The sequence below is a fragment of the Oncorhynchus mykiss genome, chromosome 6 (assembly GCF_013265735.2).
Source record: "Oncorhynchus mykiss isolate Arlee chromosome 6, USDA_OmykA_1.1, whole genome shotgun sequence".
Classification (NCBI taxonomy): domain Eukaryota; kingdom Metazoa; phylum Chordata; class Actinopteri; order Salmoniformes; family Salmonidae; genus Oncorhynchus; species Oncorhynchus mykiss.
The window spans coordinates 25496440-25516299 of NC_048570.1; the positions used below are offsets into that span (position 1 = coordinate 25496440).

General features: G+C 44.9%; 1 protein-coding gene across 1 annotated transcript in view; it reads left to right on the forward strand.

Moving 5' to 3' along the window:
- Nucleotides 1–404: 404 nt before the first annotated feature.
- hmcn2 (hemicentin 2) overlaps nucleotides 405–19860 on the forward strand; it is a 61124-nt gene continuing 41668 nt past the window's right edge. The window contains exons 1-22 of the mRNA XM_036979721.1: nucleotides 405–1059; nucleotides 4847–4917; nucleotides 5262–5420; nucleotides 5511–5633; nucleotides 9709–9880; nucleotides 10018–10124; nucleotides 10244–10364; nucleotides 10447–10710; nucleotides 10810–10954; nucleotides 12068–12189; nucleotides 12444–12716; nucleotides 13185–13326; nucleotides 13661–13788; nucleotides 14576–14689; nucleotides 14800–14958; nucleotides 15173–15367; nucleotides 16393–16488; nucleotides 16667–16794; nucleotides 16889–17033; nucleotides 17663–17775; nucleotides 18364–18523; nucleotides 18654–18813. Of these exons, the coding sequence (XP_036835616.1) occupies nucleotides 786–1059; nucleotides 4847–4917; nucleotides 5262–5420; nucleotides 5511–5633; nucleotides 9709–9880; nucleotides 10018–10124; nucleotides 10244–10364; nucleotides 10447–10710; nucleotides 10810–10954; nucleotides 12068–12189; nucleotides 12444–12716; nucleotides 13185–13326; nucleotides 13661–13788; nucleotides 14576–14689; nucleotides 14800–14958; nucleotides 15173–15367; nucleotides 16393–16488; nucleotides 16667–16794; nucleotides 16889–17033; nucleotides 17663–17775; nucleotides 18364–18523; nucleotides 18654–18813 (3371 nt within the window). The 5' untranslated portion in view covers nucleotides 405–785. The remainder of the gene's footprint in view (nucleotides 1060–4846; nucleotides 4918–5261; nucleotides 5421–5510; nucleotides 5634–9708; nucleotides 9881–10017; nucleotides 10125–10243; nucleotides 10365–10446; nucleotides 10711–10809; nucleotides 10955–12067; nucleotides 12190–12443; nucleotides 12717–13184; nucleotides 13327–13660; nucleotides 13789–14575; nucleotides 14690–14799; nucleotides 14959–15172; nucleotides 15368–16392; nucleotides 16489–16666; nucleotides 16795–16888; nucleotides 17034–17662; nucleotides 17776–18363; nucleotides 18524–18653; nucleotides 18814–19860) is intronic.

Genomic DNA, 19860 nt, shown 5'->3' on the forward strand with positions numbered 1-19860 from the left:
AGCGAATGCTTCAGCATGTGATGCAATCGAAGTAAGTATCCGCTCTTATCAGAATGTGTAATCTGAAGAGAAAGAGACGTTTGGCTTCCTAAACCTTTCCTCTGAAAACACATCTGGTACAGTATTTCTCTGTATCTTGTCAGGCCACTGATTCCATTCATGCACCAGAGGGATAGTATACTGTTATGACAGGCTACTACCAGAGAGTAGCATGTACAAAATTAGATGCCAGCTGAATATAAACGCTGCTATTTATAAAACCCAAGCCATTTGGACAATGCTCTTCAGTCATGACCACAAATATTATCCACTGTAAAAGTTGTGCACAATTGCTTTGCACCAGACTAGGTTGGCCGGATCCAATGCTGCTAGATAAAGTGTACCCAGCCAGGAGAATGTAGGATATGGGGTTGGGGCTGGAAGTCATAGCCGGGTCAAGTTACACACACAAAAAAAATCTGCTTGTTCCTACTCAGGACCCGTTTAACACCCATCTCCGCCCCCGTTCTGAGCGCTCAGCGTTCCATTTCTCCAGGGGAGAAGCTCGTTCCAGTCCCTCCAAACGTTTGTACATGGATGTAACTCGGAGGAAATAACGTGCTACATCATCTACTCTAGATCGGTGTGCATTTCAATTGAGGCAACATTTCCAATGATTTTTGGATTTGAGTTGTTTTTGGCAATAACTGTATTTCTATAGGTGATTTTTTTTATTCGCCCAAAATTTTGTGTTTTAACTGGTTTGTTACATTTCTGAAAACAAAAACAGATGCAGTGAATTGATAATGACCGGTATTATGTTGAAGTGCCTTGTCTTGGCGCTCTTTATTTGCGGGTCCAAAGTACTGGCTGACCTGCGAGTTGAGGGGGTCCAGAAGGACTTTGATTCCATGGACAGTGACAGCGCTTCAACCCTGGCCTTTGTGTTCGACGTTACCGGCTCAATGTACGACGACCTCAAACAGGTGATAGAGGGCGCTTCTCGGATCCTGGAAAAGACCCTCAACCGGAGGACCAGACCCATCAAAAACTTTGTCCTCGTCCCGTTTCATGATCCAGGTAAAACAATAAAAGATGAAAAGTTGCAGAACTCTTAATTATTTCTTACAAGAGTAAGAGATTTAGCATTTTTTTTAAATGACAATAGGCCTACATTATTTACATTAAACAATTGACATGAACAATTGATTTCAGTCTCCTGCATTCACTCATAATATTTACTAGCCAAATCAACTGTAGCCTATACAGTATAACCTTATCTGATTTATATTATGCAAATTATTATCCATTGGCTAATCTGAGGTTTTTAACTGGAAGCAAACTACAAATTACAGATGTTTATGGCTCTGTTTCAAGATAAACAAATTCGAAAAATAAGACACTAATTGGGTCTTTCCACGAAATGAGTACCTTTTACATCCCTTTGATATTTTAATTAGAAGTTGTGCACCAATGTTGAATAACATTTTAAAAGCCTGTTGTATTCAATGAAGTGCCCTTTAATATAGACCACATGGAGAATTAAATGAATCAGATTTGTATATGAATAAAGACTTGCCAATGTGCCAAAATTCCAGGAAGATTTTAATGAACTTAACCAAGTTTTCGCCATCATTGTCCTAGTTATTTTGTTGCTTTGGCAAAGTCATTTCTGGAAATTAGTATTTATTTCATGTGAGTAGTGATACATTTTAACAAAAAACAACCTGTCTCTCATTTTAAGGTCAACCCTGTTATGTGAACTGAACTCTTGTTTTAATATGTTGAAACTATTCCTTTTAAAATATATAAATATAAGAAGCATTGAACATCTATCTAATAGTCAAATCATAATATAAAAGCAAGCGAGCTGGCTGGCTCTACTGTTTTTGCCCATTTTCTGGTGGAAAACCGAGTGAGTCTAGCATACTGTAACACTTCAACCCTGTTACCCATAGATAGACAACCTAGAAGTATTTTAACAATTTTTTTTTGTTTGTTGTGAAGCTTGCATTCAATTGCCCCTCTCTGTTGCACCCAACAAGCTTCCATTTCCCCTGTCACAAGGGGATTTATGGCTGATTAAAGTCAACCCTGTTATGGTCAACCCTGTCACTTTATTTGGCACTTTTATAAACCTCTTGAGATGGTAAAGCAGGTGTTGTATTACGTTGAACATGTGCTCCTTATGACAGAATGTTAAAATGAGGTGATATCAACAACAACAGAAAATCTTTAAGTTACACATCTCAAAAGGCCCGACTTGGTGGAACAACCCAGCTACATTTGAGGCTACAGTTAGTGTGCTTAACATGACTCACGCAGAGGAACAGGATAACTGGGCTAAAGGGGATGGCAACAGGTAAGCTTCTTCCCCAAGCGTCCCTCTTCCAATCTCCCTCTATGGGAAAGCTGGAGTTTGAAAATAGAGAGTGCCCTATTGGGGGGAGGGTGTTTGAGCCCTGATGAGAAGCATATGCTGCCTGCTTGTGTGTAATTACCCCAATCACCCCCCATCCACCCCTCCGGAAAGCCTACCAGCCCCAGTAACCAAGCCTGGGTCTAAGAGCTGGAAGTTGGGAGGGGGATGTTGTGCTCGGCTAGCTACACTAACTCCACACATTCTGTCTTTGGGGACCTTGTAAAACTCCTGAGATTGCAAAGAAACTGGGTGATTGACAAAGAGGCGTGACAGTATCCATGTTTTATGGGCTTTTATGAGTGAAGTGGGGACAAATATTTAAAAAGCCTGACAAGAAAAAGACGGTGGGAGAGCGAGAGAGAGCGATCAAGAAATAATCACCAGGCAGACTGACAGTCTGACATGCCCACAAATGATCAATGTCTATTGTAATAGTTATATTTAGTAAGCAAGGCTTGCAATTTGATGGCAAAGCTTGAAGCACACCCGCCACACGTACACACACAAACACACACACAAAAACACACATACGTTGGCCCCACCCCAACCTACCGGGCCCATCCCTTACACTTGAGTGAAATACTGTTCTTTATGCTAAGCTATTCTCTATCACAAACAATATATTCTCTGTTTGTCGGGTAATGTTTACTGCTACATCAATCATCCCTTGAAGGAGTCCAAATAAGTGTCAGATCTTAGCAGGCTGTTATTTGTCATGCTGGGATACACTGCAGTATGAGAGGGAAGAGGTCCAATGCAGGCATTTGTTATCCCAAAATCAAATCATTACTGTGATTGTTTTAAATTCAAATGGTTTAAAAAAAAGTATTATTTCAACCTTTTTGACTTTCATTTATCCCTTATTTTTCCAGGTAAGTTGATTGAGAACACGTGCTCATCTACACCAACCACCTGAGGAATAGTTACAGAGGAGAGGAATGGGCCAATTGAAAGCTTGGGATGATTAGGTGGCCATGATGGTTTGAGGGCCAGATTGTGAATTTCAAAACCAACAGGTGTAAAACCTTACAGTGAAATGCTTACTTACAAGCCCTTAATCAACAATGCAGTTTTAAGAAAAATAAGTGTTAAGTAAAAAATAGTAAAACATTTAAAATAAAAGTAACAAATAATTAAAGAGCAGCAGTAAAATAACAATAGCGAGCCTATATACAGAGGGTACCGGTACAGAGTCAATGTGCGGGGTCACTGGTTAGTCTATGTAATTGAGGTAATATGTACATGTAGGTAGAGTTAAAGTGACTATGCATAGATAATAAACAGAGAGTAGCAGCAGCGTAAAAGAGAGAGGGGGGGAGGCAATGCAAATTGTCTGGGTAGCCATTAGCTGTTCAGGAGTCTTATGGCTTTCGGGTAGAAGCTGTTAAGAAGTATTTTGGACCTAGACTTAGCACTCCGGTACTGCTTGCCGTGCGGCAGCTGAGAGAACAGTCTATGACTGGCGTGGCTGGAGTCTTTAACAATGTTTAGGGACTTCCTCTGACACCGCCTGGTGTAGAGGTCCTGGATGGCAGGAAGCTTGGCCCCAGTGATGTATAGGGCTGTACTCACGACCCTCTGTAGTGCCTTGCGGTCAGAGGCCGAGCAGTTGCCATACCAGGCAGTGATGCAAACAGTCAGGATGCTCTTGATGGTGCAGCTGTAGAACTTTTTGAGGATCTGAGGACCCATGACAATCATCTTAGGGGGAATAGGCTTTGTCATGCCCCCTTCACGACTGTCTTGGTGTGTTTGGACCATAATAGTTTGTTGTTGATGTGGACACCAAGGAACTTGAATCTCTCAACCTTCTCACTACAGCCCCTATAGAATGGGGGCATGCTCAGTCCTCCTTTTGCTGTAGTCCACAATCATTTAGCCAGGACACCGGGGTTAACACCCTACACAGGACAATGTCTCCAATCACTTCCCTGGGGCATTGGAATCTTTTTTTTTTAAATGACAAGAGGAAATAGTGCCTCCTACTGGCCCTCCAACACTCCAACACTGGTCTCCCATTCAGGACCAACCCTGCTTAGCTTCAGTGGCAAGCCAGCAGTGGGATGCAAGGTGGTTTGCTGTTTGACTGCACTGGCGCTTTAACTTCAGCACTAAACACAACTAATGATTACTCAGTCATCATGGGCTTTTTGACCCAGAGATGGCACAATACCCCCACAGACATGCTATATTATTATATCATCTAGCATGTATGTGATACTTAATTGTCCACCACTAATGAATTAGGGTATTGCAAGCAATATTTTTGAGGGAGCAGCATGGACTACCATTTAACCATGGACTATCATCCAGAACCCTAGAATTATCCAGTGCAACTGACCTATCGTTTTATCTTACATATTCGTCCTTTATTGATTGTCCTTTGATTATCCAGCCATTCGTCATGTATAATGTTAATAGCGTCCACATGATGTGTTCTCCTAGACATTGGCCCTGTGTCCATCACCACTGACCCAAAGAAGTTCCAGCAGGATCTGCAGGAGCTGTTTGTCCAGGTGTGTACCATAACCAAAGCCTGTTACAACGTTAGAGCTATACCACCTCTGCCAGAACATCTGACAGACTCCATAGGATAGGCTGTACATGCTTGATATCAATCTGTAGACCAGGAAAGAGGTAGGCTATGCAGGATCTGTACAATAGAAATGCAGACTATTTAGAATATAAAGCCCATAGACTCTATAGTCAATACAGTATACTATTGTTTTCTAACCTCAATAAGACTATGGTTAGGCTACACAGCATAGCACAGGTCTATGCATAGTGATGTATTGCTTGTTCCTATTGAGGCCCTCAGTGATGGCGTTGGATCAATGGTCTGTGTGTTGTCTTCTCTCAGGGAGGTGGAGACTGTCCAGAGATGAGTGTAGGAGCCATAAAGAAGGCCCTGGAGGTGTCTCTACCAGGCTCCTTTATCTACGTGTTCACTGACGCCAGGGCCAAGGACTACCACCTCAAAAGGGACGTGCTGCAACTGGTGCAGCTCCGACAGTCACAGGTAATGATTGATTGCAATGTATGATTACAATAATCTCAGTATAAATTCAGTAATAATAACCTTCCACTGCTGTCCTCTGTGTGCACCCAGGTTGTGTTTGTTTTGACTGGGGACTGCGGAGACCGCTCTCAGCCTGGGTACAGAGCCTATGAGGAGATCGCTGCCACCAGCTCTGGACAGATCTTTCATCTGAACAAGCAGCAAGTCAATGAGGTGAGAGTCATCAAACAAATTGATATTATTTTCAAGCATACTGACGAGGGTGTGCTGAGTCAATGGTCAACCATAGTGTGATTTTTCTGTAAGAAGCAAAGGTTTATTGTCTCTTCAGGACATGGGTTAAATAAAATGCAGGTGGGTTCAAGTGAACAAATGGTTTATGGAGAATATTTGATATGTGAAAGCAGTTGAAAGACTAGCGATATGAATCCCATATCACCCGAACATGTAATCATTGTATAGTTCATAGACACACATCAAATATTTTCGAAGTTAATATTAAACTCACCAGGAACTACATAGTAGGGGTGAGTGATTCCTTTATCTTATCATGTAACTGAACCCCAAATATTGGAAGCCAAATTCAACGAGGCTCAATAACTCCCAATCAAACATAAAAGAAGCCGGTTTCCTTTGGGAGAGACACTGGTATCCTGAATATCATCACATGAGATGGCTGGGCTGAGGAGAGGGCAGCTCTACACTGGAGCCAAGTATGACTGTTCACTGGGGGAGGTGGCCCACTGAACCCCTGAACCCAGTTCTCAATGTGTGTTTTTATGTGTGTCTGCTTTCTTTCAACTCATGCAGGTCTTTATGTATACAAGTATGTATGTTGCATGTGTGTATGTTTGTGGGATTTGGTTCTATGAACACTTCCTAGCCTCCACAGTTCATTGAGGAGTGTCTGAATGTCATGTCCACATTGCAGGACAGTGCTGTGCTGCGTTATGATGGTTAATAGTGAGGAGCTATCTTGTCCCCCCCCCCCCCCCCCCAATAGAAACCAGTCCTCTCAACCTGGGCCCGAGTGTAGATAGTGGCAGGAGTGCCTTTATGTTTTAATGTGACCCATTATTAAAATGTCATGCTATTCTCTCTGCTCATTTAGTATGGAGCCACATGGAGAACTACTACCGTATTTCAGTTGCATTTACAACCAGTGGGATTGTAACTCCTAGGTGGCATGTTATTACTAAATGAATGTAAATCCTTTAATCCTTAGAAACCGCACGAATACCTCACGTCTAACTAACATCTTCCCCCTTAATATGAGTTTAATAAACTGTTGCCAAATCAAATATACATAGTGTTTTGTGGTCCCGGGGGGAGAGGTGGAGAGAAAACAGACTGCTTATTTTACTGTCTAATCCCAGGATATGATCTGTCATGGCTTCCCTTTCCAACACAGCTGCCCACTGGAGCTGGCTCCAAGTCCACACACAACAGCTCATTGTGAAACCTTGTGTGTGACACTCCTTCAACTCTTAAGACTTAACTTGTTGTTATCACTGGAGCAAATAGCCCAACAATCCCGAGCTCGGGTAGAACAAGAACACTAACACTAATGGTCCTAATGATCACAGAGGCTATCCTCAGTTCTCAGTGTGTGAAGGATGTAAAGAGGACTGAGAACCTGGCCAAGAGAAATCGTTCTGGGCTCTGGGAGGTTTCATCCATGCACGAATCCATGCATATTGTGGATGTCTGTTCTGTTGCCTCAGCTTAGACTCAATAAGGGTGAGAAAGAGACAGGACAGGCCATGAGCTCATGAGTTATTGCCCTCCCATCTATAATATACTGTAGACTGTTTATGATCACCATGGCAGTATCCTGGCCAATGCATGTTCGTGTCTCTTGTGTTTCAAATCCACACCTGTGGAGACTGCTGAGGGGAGGACGGCTCATAATAACGGCTGGAACGGAGCTAATGGAATGGCATCCATAACATGGCTCCCATGTGTTTGATGCATTTCATACCATTCCACCTATTCCACTCCCGCCATTACCACGAGCCCATCCTCCCCAATTAAGGTGCCACCATCCTCCTGTGATCCACATGCACTCCTCTCTGAAATAGCTGGACTTCCTTCCATAAAATAACCACTGATAACATTGGCCAAATGATTTCAGGTGGGCCCAGTAGTGAGTTAAAGCGACAGGAGTGTTTGTGAAAATATAAATGAAATCCAGTTAACCTGTATCCTCTGTCGTGTTCCTGAGGTTAGTGAACAAAGCCATTCTCTGTGGTCTAGGCCAGAGACAGGAAGACAGATGTGGTAGACTCTTGTCTGTTGTCTGGGGGAAAGGCAAGGCAGGTGTTTTGACATTCCCGTCCAATAGGAGAACGGAGATCCATCTGGAACTGATCTGGCCTAATAGCCTGGTTCCTGGCACCCCGTCTCTTCTCTCACCGCGATGGTGGTGGCGTCTTAACCTCAGAGCAGGAGCTTGGTGACCCCTGTCTGCAAGGAGGGCTGTAGTCTGTAGGTTCCCCAACCACGATGAGAGAAACCATCAGTCAGGCGGTCTACTGGAGGGGTTCAAAGGGGCATGAGGAAGAGGAATCCCTGTAGACAACCACCAAGCTGGAGGAAGTAAAGAACAGTGCATGCTTCTTCCTGACATCCCGGCATGTGCCAGTTCAGCTGAGACACAGCGGATGAGGTTTCAAAAACCCGTAGATTCTCTGGATTCCCCATGGCTCAGGCAGGGAGTGGCTGTAGCAGCAGCATCAGAACACAGCATGTTCCTTGAGACACACCTTGGTCAGACCAGACAGTCTCCATGTCCCTTTGTCTAAGGCTGTGGGGAGATGAATGTCTCGGTGTCTCCATGTCCCTTTGTCTAAGGCTGTGGGGAGATGAATGTCTGCTCTGTGTCCTCCCTGGGTGCTGGAGATGAAATAGACACCGGTTTGTGGAAGATGTAGCTCACTCTACAGCAGTTTCCTGCTCCACTGGGGACGGCTGCACATGTGGCAGACCTTACAGCTGTTTCCAGTTGTAAACTCTGAGAGGAACCAGCTGCTGAGAGGAGCCAGTGGGCCGGTACACAGAGAGGGGAGGCCTGCTAATTAAATTATCAAAGGCTTTGCTCACTCCAATCTTCATTATTCCTAAATATATGAAGATGTGTTGAATAAGCCCCTTTTTTCAGAGGGGCCATTTTCAGTTTGTTTTATTATAGACACAATGCAACCATAATGTCTGCCCTCACGATTATGGGGTCAAATCAAATACAAGACCACAGTTGCTTGTAAAGCACTTGAAAGATGGAAAAAAGGATGGTCCAGCCAGTGAAATGAATAAGACACAGTTACACAGCGGGTTATGCTCTTCTTTTTCCTGTAAAGGAGAAAGGACACAGGTTGTTTTTCTTCTGATTCATAACCACCAGCATGATTTCACCTACAGGGTTGAAAACTCAAAGATAAAAATTCTACCGTTCAAATATTCTACTGTAATAGTCATGGGGGAAAAGTATACTCAGTGATGTTTACTACTGGAATTGAATGCAATCAAGCCACCCAGGGTTATTTCAGTCTCAGCAGAAGCCAGGCATTGGGTCAACTTTCCTCTGAGAACAAGATAATGAGCCTCATTTCAGTGAAGCCGCCACAATCCCATCAACTCCAGACAAGACCAGTCCTCTCAGGCCACATCTGCTATTTAAAGCCCACCCAATTTTTCAGATAATACAGAGTAAAACAGTTGATCCATTGATAGTCTGCATTTATCCTGCACAGTTGGACCTGTTTATAATCTGGAATAGATCTCTCCTAGGCTCTTGTAAAGCCAGGACAGGAGAACCAATCCCATGATTCATTAAAGGTGGTTTGCAGGACAGTGTGCTGCCTTCCACTGTGAGATAAACTCCTCTGGGGAATTCATGCTTAAGAGTGCAGAAAACTGTATGTTATCTTTTTGACAGTTGAGCTGTTTCACTTTCCTTTTGTTTATGGAAGATCCCTTTGAGACATACTTTGGCGATGGAAGAATGGTCCTCATCCGCTGTGTCTCAGCTGAATAATTATTAAAGACAAAGACCAGCTTGCAGTGTTGAAGCAGACAGTTTCAGAATCAGAGATGGGTCATGAGGTCACATGCACATCCTTCCTGTCCTTTCACTCTGATTTGGTTTCCAGTAGAGGTCTTTGCCAGAATGTCTATATAGTCTAGTCTAGTGTGACAGGTTCCAGACCACCCCTGTCTAGTTTGTCCTCTAGCTGTGTGGGGTGTGAGGTGTGCTGTTGTCTTGCTGAGATGATGTCTTCTTTCCTGCCAGGTCTTGAAGTGGGTGGAAGAGACAGTACAGGGCCTGAAGGTCCACCTGCTCTCCTCCAACCATGACAGTGCTCAGGAGAACCAGTGGGAGGTGCCCTTTGACCCCAGCCTGAAGGAGTTCACTGTGTCACTTAGTGGGCCAGCCCCTCAGATCGAGCTCAGGGATCCCCTTGGTACATTATGCTTTCATTATGTATTCTCACTGAAAAGATTGTCACTACTTGAGAATAATAATATATATCCATTTAGCTGAACATCAAATGCTATTTCACATTTTGAAATTACATTGTTATGTGTTTCAATTGCTTAGGTCGCATTGTTGGAGTGGAGCAGGGCCTCACAGAGCTACTGAATATCCCAAACTCAGCCCGTGTTGTCAACCTGAAGTTCCCCCGACCTGGATCCTGGACTCTGAAGGTACTGTACCGTAGCACCTCCTGACAGGGTTGTGATCTTCCTGTATTGAGAATGAGATAACTGATTTAGTCACCTCTGATGTACAAAACAACAACTGAATGACCCCTTTCTATGACCAGGTGGGCTGTGGTGGCCGCCACACTTTGAGAGTTACAGGGGTCAGCAATCTGGACTTCCGGGCTGGGTTCTCCAGTATACCAGTGTCTGAGTTCAACTATACCAGGGAGAGACCCATCAAAGGTAATGTGTACATGTACTTTTACATCTTTGTATGTATATGTGATTGCATTGAATAACATTTGGCTTTCCTCCCCTTTTATAGGAGTTCCAGCCCATGTGTTACTGAAGTGTACAGGACTGAAGCCACCAGGTCAGCTGAGTCATATGGAGTTAGTGTCAGGGTCAGGACGCTCCCTACGCACCCTCCCTGTGCCTCTGCCCTCTGACAGGGGCAGCCGAGGACTCTGGAGTGTCCCAGAATTTCGCACTCCTTCCCAAAGTTTCTTCCTCAAGGTGACAGGGAAGGATGTGGAAGGTTACCGCTTCCAGAGGTTGTCCAGTGTCTCCTACACAAACATCATCCCAGGTAAGAGACCCTTCTCCTCAGTCTCCACCCTACTGTCTCACAGACAGCCCTAGTCCGGTGTGTGACCTCTTCCCTCCTCTCCTTTTTGTCTTGAAACAGATCCCCCAGCGGTGAGCATGCCCCTTGTGGTGAACAGCTTTTATATGCAGCCCGCTATGATTGGCTGTTCGGTAGAGAGCGATGTTCCCTATAGGCTGAGGTTCACCCGGAGTGGAGTGTCTCTTGGAGAGGATAAGTTGTTCCAGTGAGTATCTGTCTCTTCTGTTCGTTGAACACACTAAGACACTAGACTTGGCAGCTTCATTAAATAGTACCCGCAAAACACCAGTCTCAACGTCAACAGTGAAGAGGTGACTCCCGGATGCTGGCCTTCTAGGCAGAGTTGCAAAGAAAAAGCCTTATCTCAGACTGGCCAATAAAAAGAAAAGATTAAGGTGGCCAAAAGAACACAGACACTGGACAGAGGAACTCTGCCTAGAAGGCTAGTATCCCTGAGTCGCCTCTTCACTGTTGACGTTGAGACTGATGTTTTGCAGGTACTATTTAATGAAGCTGCCAGTTGAGGACTTGTCTGTTTCTCAAACTAGACACTCTAATGTACTTGTCCGCTTGCTCAGTTGTGCACCCGGGCCTCCCACTCCTCTTTCTATTCTGGTTAGAGCCAGTTTGTGCTGTTCTGTGAAGGGAGTAGTACACAGCGTTGTACGAGATCTTCAGTTTCTTGGCAATTTCTCGCATGGAATAGCCTTCACTTCTCAGAACAAGAATAGACTGACGAGTTTCAGAAGAAAGGTCTTTGTTTCAGGCCATTTTGAGCCTGTAATCGAACCCACAAATACTGATGCTCCAGATACTCAACTAGTCTAAAGAAGGCCAGTTTTATTGCTTCTTTAATCGGAAAAACAGTTTCCAGCTGTGCTAACATAATTGCAAAAGGGTTTTCTAATGATAAATTAGCGGTTTAAAATTATTAACTTGGATTACCTAACATAACGTGCCATTGGAACACAGGAGTGATGGTTGCTGATATTGGGCCTGTACACCAATGTAGATATTCCATAAAAAATATGCCATTTCCATCTACAATAGTCATTTACAACATTAACAATGTCTACAATGTATTTCTGATCAATTTGATGTTATTTTAATGGATAAAAAATGTGCTTTTCTTTCAAAAACAAGGACATTTCTAAGTGACCCCAAACCTTTGAATGGTAGTGTACATTAAATAATGCCGACCTCTGGCGAGAGGAATTCACTGTGTCTCTGTGCCAGAGAGGCTAATTTGTCAGTGCTGTAAGACAGTATCCTGTTCCCATCATCATTCACCTGCCAGCTAACTGTTCATATGTCTCAGGTTCTCTGGCAAAGCATCATGGGAAATTCCGCATGCCTCAGGTGAGGATGAGGGTCCGTACGAGTGCATCGCTCAGAGCAGTGCGGGACTGGGACGAGCCCTCACACAGCTGACTGTGAGAGGTATGTCAGCAGAACACACACACACACACACACACACACACACACACACACACATACCACTTCAAATATATGAATAGCATTTCAAAATACTTATCTTATTTATATATTGCTGATATAAAGTCCACTGATATAAAACATGTCATTCCAAATGTTTACATTGACAGTAAACTATGTCTGTACTTTTTAGTCCCTGCTGATAGTGTGTTGTTTGTCTCACTGTGTTGACTGTGTTGACTGTGTTTCTCATGAGACAGAGCCTCCTCCGGTGCTGAAGGCCCCAGTGAACGTGAGCTCTACTGTGGGGGCCGTGGCTGTGCTGGCCTGCCAGGTGGAGGGCTCCATGCGCCACAACCTGACCTGGCAGCGGGCAGGACTCAATATCCTGACCCGCTCCGGGAGGGTAAGGGTCTTGCCCAACTCCTTCCTGGAGATCAGTGGGTTGCGGCCCCAGGACGCCGGCCAGTACCAGTGTGTGGCCACCAACGCCCATGGAGACAGCCGAGTCACAGTGTGGCTGCTCGTCCCAGGTACTGTAGCTCACCGCACCCCAACCGCACCGTACCGGTTATCTGCTTAAACACTAAACACACCAGGGCCTCCTCCATACCTCCTCCAGGCCTCTGGCATCTGCTTTTCATTACTGCCTTAGTAGAAGGACTTATCCACTTCTCCAGAAACGCTCCCAGTCAGAACATGTTTCAAATCAGCCCAATTGATGCAAGTTGAAAATTGCAGGGTCTATCATGGGCATGGCATCAGATGCTTGAAAATGCGTTTGAAAACCTCCAAACAAATTTGAAACATGTCTCTGACTGTGATCTGCTGGGATCATGACGTCAGGCCCTCCCTGTTAATCCTGATCTGCCCCCAGACTAGCAGAGGTTCACCACAGTTTAGCCATGATCACCCCTGCCTGTAATAAATTACTTATCATAAAGCCATTACTGGGACTTGAGTCATCAGCCCTTTACTATGGATCTTCTCTATCTCTGTAGAGGCCCCTTCTGTGGTAGTCAGCCCCCAGAGCCAAGCCTTCTCCAGGGGGTCTGAGGTCCACTTCATCTGCACAGTGTCCGGCTCCCCCACTCCGCAGCTCTTCTGGAGTCATGGAAACATCTTCCTCACTAATCAGCCAAGGTAAAGCAACTCTCAGCCCACTCAACACCTACACCACAGCAGCTGCAGAGACTTGTTGGATTCCTTTTTAAATGCCTACTATGAATATACAAATGTCACATCTTGTTTGCTTCATTTTATAGTTACATCTAACCACAAAACTATATTATTCCAGATTTTTTGTACATTTACATATGGCTGCCAATAAATACATTTTCAAAAGAGAAATGCCTTAAGCAATCCAAACAGTTCCTAGGACAGCTAGTGATGAATTTCACTGAGACATCTGCATTTGTGATGGTCTAAATCAACAAACATTAATTCCCGTGACTGATGTCTGTCTTACATGATACAGGATGGCTATATCCAAACATGGTGGCCTTACAATCAGAGATGCCCTCCCTGAGGATGCTGGGAACTACACATGCCTTGCAACCAATGAGGCTGGAACTGCTAAACAGACTGTGTCTCTCAATTATGCAGGTAGGTAGAGATGTCGTTACAGCCCTAGTCCTACCGTAGGTCAAGCGAGACAGCTCTATAAAGGCTATGACAGGTTCTCTCTAGACTAGTTCAACTCAAGATTATCTTCCACTGTTTCCCCGGGCATACATTTTCAGAGTAGGGTCACTATTGTATGGTTTATGTGTTAGAAAACTTTGTTGAGTGCTGTTTGAATGAATTTCTCTCTGATCCATGGTGTTTGGGCTATGTTGTCTAGCTGTGAGTAGAGCTCAGATTGACAGTGGCATATTTCCTTCTGTCTTGCTCAGTGGGTTGAAACTTCCCTGTGTGGGCAGGGTTGACAGTCGTCAGGATGTATTTTTAGCCTTGCTGTCAGTGAGTGCTTGACAGAGGGCACAGCACTGATGGACCATGGCAGCTTTTCCCTGGGGTGTGCTTGTATTATAGTCACTTTTGTCTGGGAGTGTCATTTTGAACAACACCGGTCTGTCAAGACACCATCATGCCGGCTCGGGCTGGATGCATCGTCTTATCCGTTCAGCTGTCTCTCTCTCTTGACTACTGTAGCATCTGCCTCTGTCACGTCTCCACTGACGTACAAGGCGTGTGAAATGTCAGACAGCGATACTTCTATTTTTACCTCCTGCCTGGGCCGCTGCCAAGTAAATTTACAAAATTAATTTCACATTACTTTGCTATTCTGATCAGGTATCGCATTGTGAACATGTCTGCCGATTTGGTAGATAATTCACATGTTTGGGTCATGTTTATTATTTAAACTCTATCTTGGTTTCCCTCCCGACAGAGGAACCCAGTATCTGGGTGGTGAAACAGGTTGTGATGGTAGCAGTTGGAGGTGATGCCACTCTGGCATGCCAAGCAACAGGTGTCCCCCCTCCTCTGGTCAAATGGTCCAAAGGTAAATACTGATCACTGAGTGATTCGTTGTGATGTGATAACTGTTAGGTTGATATTTGAATTCATTAATAAGTCACTGTGTCTGTGTGTAATTTTCTTGTTTTTTCTCAGGTGATCTGCAAGTAGGCTCAGTTCCTTTTGCTGAACAGGACGTGCATCGTGGGACGCTGCAGATCCGAGGGGTGCAGGAGAAGGATGCCGGGGAGTACAGCTGTGTGGCCAGAAACCCGGCTGGAACCTCCTCTGCTACCGTTATTCTGGAGGTTGGAGGTGAGGGCCTTACTGAATTAATGCTACTTTCAGATAACCAGTAATAATGGCAAGGCATTTCACCCTTTATATAAATAGTATATAAAAAGGACATATTTAAAAAGGACGTATAACTACTCTACTTAAAATACATAAACAGTCTGTATTACACTTTTTTTTACACTATTTGTGTATGGAGAGCTTCACGCTGATCTCCCCACTCTTTCTCCCACAGCGGCCCCCCTGTTCTCAGAAACCCCCGTTGACATGATGGCAGATGTGGGGGAGAATGTCACCCTGCCCTGTGTCGCCCATGGTTTCCCATTGCCCAAGGTTACCTGGCGTCGAGATGATGGGAGACCGATTCTCACTAACGTAGACAGCAGCGGCAGCCATGTGCAACTAGAAAAAGGGCATCTCCTGATCCAGAGTGAGTCTTTATGTCCCTTTCCCACTATTCTTTACAATATTTCACTATCCCGCTATTGCATTCCATACCAAAGCAGCAGGCTCCAAAGAGACCAGAACCTCCATTGGCGCCAAGTGTGTGACTGGCACGGCTGACGTTCTTTGGGTTCATAAATATTGAAGAGGTGGAGCCCCTCAGATCAGATTCAGTAAACGTTTTCTTAAGAGAGTGAGCGTAACAGGATACAGCTGGCACTGCTGAATAAATAGAGCGTCTCCCCTTTCTCCTGCAGTGAAGCAAACTCAAGCACTTTGAGGGCCTTAGAGATCTGACAGAGATTTCCATGTTAAATCAGGGTTGAGTTGAGTTGGAACTGTATGATGTGGATATAATATCGTTTGGACCATGACTTTAGCCTTGGCCAGTGAGGGAGGGGCGGAGGGGGGTGGAGAGAGAGAGAGAGAGAGAGAGAGAGATTGATATATCCACAGCATAGATCCTCAATATTTATAGGCTGGGTTATTTTTTATTGGCGAGGGAGAAACAGTAGTATTTGCATGGTGAAGTGGACTTCCATCCATATTAATTAATGTGTCAGATTCTGCATGTAGGCTAAATATTGTACATGCATGAACCACACCACTTTCACTGTTGACTCTTCACATGGGTTGACATCAGCCATGTAGACACTGGCAATTTAATCATGTTTCCATCTGTCATCATGTGTTCTAAGTCGAATATACTGTGTAAGACATGTTGTATGGGCAGCTGTACTACTTTGCACCTCATTGTATTCATCCGTTTTCAATTAACCCTAATGACATTATAATTAATCCAAGATAATGCCAGTAGACGGTTGAAACAAAGTTGATGAAAACTATGTCTTGTTAGCATGCACTTGTCAACTCTAAATACATTACTTCCACATGTTACCTTTCTCATACTGAGGTTTGCATGGAGATATATTTCCATCCTATAGAGTGCAATCCGTATATATATTTGGTCATGATAACAGTATTCTCCCCCTGCTATACGTTGGTCCACAGGTGTCTGGTTGGATGATGAAGGCGTGTATGTCTGTGAGGCCAAGAACCAGTTTGGAACCATCAGGACTGAGGCCAGAGTCAGTGTCAGTGGACTGGGTATGAGCTAGTGTTTGTGTTCAGTCTTACCTTTCTCTGCTGATAGATAACACTAGTATCCATTGCTTCCTCTCCCCATAATAGTTTCAGTTTGATCCTACATTATTTTTTTCTACTGCTGCTTTGTATCTCTGTCTGTCTGCTCATGTAACGATATCCCCCCTGCTTTGTCCAACAGAGCCCCCTTTTTTGGCACATGGTGCACCAGTCATCACCACTGGGATTGGTCAGTCTCTGAGCATTCCCTGCATGCTATTGGATGGAATACCCCTGCCAGAGAGACACTGGACCCACAATGGAAATGAAGTGAGGATGACCTGTCCCAAATAATCTTACAATCTTACTACCTCTTGCAATGTGTGTTTATCATTGTCTTTTTTAATCCATTGCTGTTCCCTAGCTGCGGCTGAGTGGCAGGACATTCCTGAGGAGTGATGGCAGCCTGTACATAGAGAGGGCACTCCCAGAGGATGCTGGGACGTATGTTTGCACTGCGGTGAACATAGCGGGGTCAGTCAACATATCTGTCAGCCTGGAAGTCCATGGTGAGAGGATAAACGATTTACAGTATGGTCAATACAGGGCTATAGCAGATTCTCTAGTGTCATGCAGGTTGACGTTTATTGAGGGGAACTGAGGAACTAGATGAGCTAGCTGCAAGGTCAAAATTGTCTGCATCGTAAAAATGCATGAAAACAATAAGTAGATTTTTGGTCTTAATTTAAGGTTAGGGTTAAGCATTAGGGTTAGCAGTTTGGTTAAGGTTAGGGTTAGGGTTAGGTTTAAAATCAGAATGCACGACTTTGTGGCTGTGCCAGCTAGTGACCACTCTGCATAGCTGCCTCAGTACATGAGTCATCCCAATAAATGCCCACCTGCTATAGTCATGGGGTCATTTAATGATCTTAAGAACCTGCTGACAATTAGTATGGGAAAACAACCTCTGAGTAACTTGAGCACCCTGCAGTGTTATAGTTAAGACTGCATACATTGATGAACAGTCACTTTGTCCATAGACAATAATGACAGACACACACACAGATTAGGGTTCATCAACAAGTTGTAATGAAGAAATGCCTTGAAGGCTGATGCTGTGAGCTAAATCCAGTGATAATTCTGCCTCCATGGTTGTCCATGCTCAGTCGACAGCTGTACTTGTGACCTACTTTTCCAGTGCCCCCAGAGATCAGCGCGGGTCCATACCACTACATAGCCAATGAGGGTGTGGTCATCACCCTGTCATGTGAGTCCAGTGGAGTTCCCAAGCCAACTATTGTCTGGTCCAAGGTAGGATGTTATGCTTTCTGCTCGGAAGCTATTCTTTCTCTAATGATGGTTTTGGCTCCATCTCTCGAAACACATATGACAAATGGCCCGTGACAAATCGTGTAATTTAGCACAAGGGAATCTAGAGGGGATTATAATCACAGCCCATCTGTCTTAAAATGAATGGCAACTAACATCATGTTAATAACCTTTAAACTAATGTAACACTTGTTTATATATTATACGGCTGCCTGTGTTAAGGAACGTTTTTTCATAGCCTTGTTCCATACATTCTCAGATTAGTGCACTAGAGCGAACTAAATATATATTCTTGTCAGATGAAAGTGAGTCTGCAAAAGCCATATTGTGTTCAAAATGGAAGTGTGTGTGTGTGTGAGTGAGAGAGAGAGAGAGAGAGAGAGAGAGAGAGAGAGAGAGAGAGAGAGAGAGCATCTATTTAGTTTAATTTGGGAAGGGAGCTCGGCTCTGTAATTATAGCAGGCATCAGAAGTGAAGTTGGGTTTTGAACCTTTGGCCTAGATATGTGTCCCAGTGCAGGTGAGATTGTGTATCTGGGCCTGGGCCTCATTCTGCCTACTCTGCCCCCAGGGAAGGGAGCCCCTGCCCAGGGACATGTCCTCTGCCCAGTCAGACAACGATGGTTACCTCCACATCCTCAACCCCACTGCAGAGGATGCAGGCATATACATCTGCACAGCCACCAGTGCAGTGGGCTACGCCAGCCGTGAGATCCAGCTTAGTGTCAACAGTAAGCGCTGCAAATGTACTTACTGCAAAGGCTGTCCAGTGCCTGCAATGTCAATGGCCTCTCTTCAAAGTGTTTCATTGATAGAGGTACCGGTACGGTGTAAAATATATCATGTTTTCTTTTCCCCCAGCCAAGCCTAAGATCGTAGGTGTGAGCAGTCAGGAGAACACAGTTAAGATGGCTGCCGAGGTGGGCTCTGAGGTCATCCTCCCCTGTGAGGTCCAGGGCAGTCCCTCTCCCCTGGTCACATGGAGCAGGAATGGCCAGCCCATCCCTCCAGTCACTGCCTGGTAAGAGGAAGTCCCATCTCCCAGTACTGGTCACATAAGAGTGTAGCAGTGAAAATGGTAAATAGGCAATAAAGGGCAAGTTTCTCACCATACCAAGGTGATTTACCTTACCCCTGACTTAACTAACCAACTCCTTTTACAAGGGATGTTGATTGAAGCCGGCTGCTATCCAAAGCAGCCATTAACGGTTGAGGAATAACAACTTCTCTGAGGAATAACATCTGGTTCCACACATGACTCTCTCATGCCTGGGTCTGTGGTCGCTCGGTACAGACTTCACTGTCTGGTGGTGTCTGTCTGTAGGGCACAAATTAGAGACTTACTGGCCATGACCTGTCCCTGGAGGAACTGAGCAACAGTGTTGAAAGCTATGGTTGTGGTAGAATGAGGATGATTCATGTGGGGCCAGGAAGGAGAGAGGGAGGAGAGGAGGGGTGTGCTGACAGGAAGAAGGGAGGAACACTGATGGAAGAAGAGACAGAAGTAAAGCCTGTTTGACGTTTGGCTCCCCTGTGGATCTCTTGCCATAAAAGAGCATGTTGACTCTCTACCAGCCCTGGCTGTCTGATGAGAATAACACACATCCACCAACAACCCTCTTAGCCCTCAGCCACAGGAGAGGACAGATGCATTCTCTCCATCCGGGAGTCTATTTACCCCCATCCCCTGGCCCAGCCGGTGTGAGCAGGGGGAGCTGATTGTTGGAATAACTCAGTCAGTGGGTGTTCTGAGTGTCTGCTGCCGTAGCCCTGTTCTCTTCCACCTCCTCCATCACAAGCCCCAGTGCTGTATACAGAGAGAGCTAGCACAGCTGGAGAGGAGAGGAGCACTAGTGCTGTATACAGAGAGAGCTAGCACAGCTGGAGAGGAGAGGAGCACTAGTGCTGTATACAGAGAGAGCTAGCACAGCTGGAGAGGAGAGGAGCACTAGTGCTGTATACAGAGAGAGCTAGCACAGCTGGAGAGGAGAGGAGCACTAGTGCTGTATACAGAGAGAGCTAGCACAGCTGGAGAGGAGAGGAGCACTAGTGCTGTATACAGAGAGAG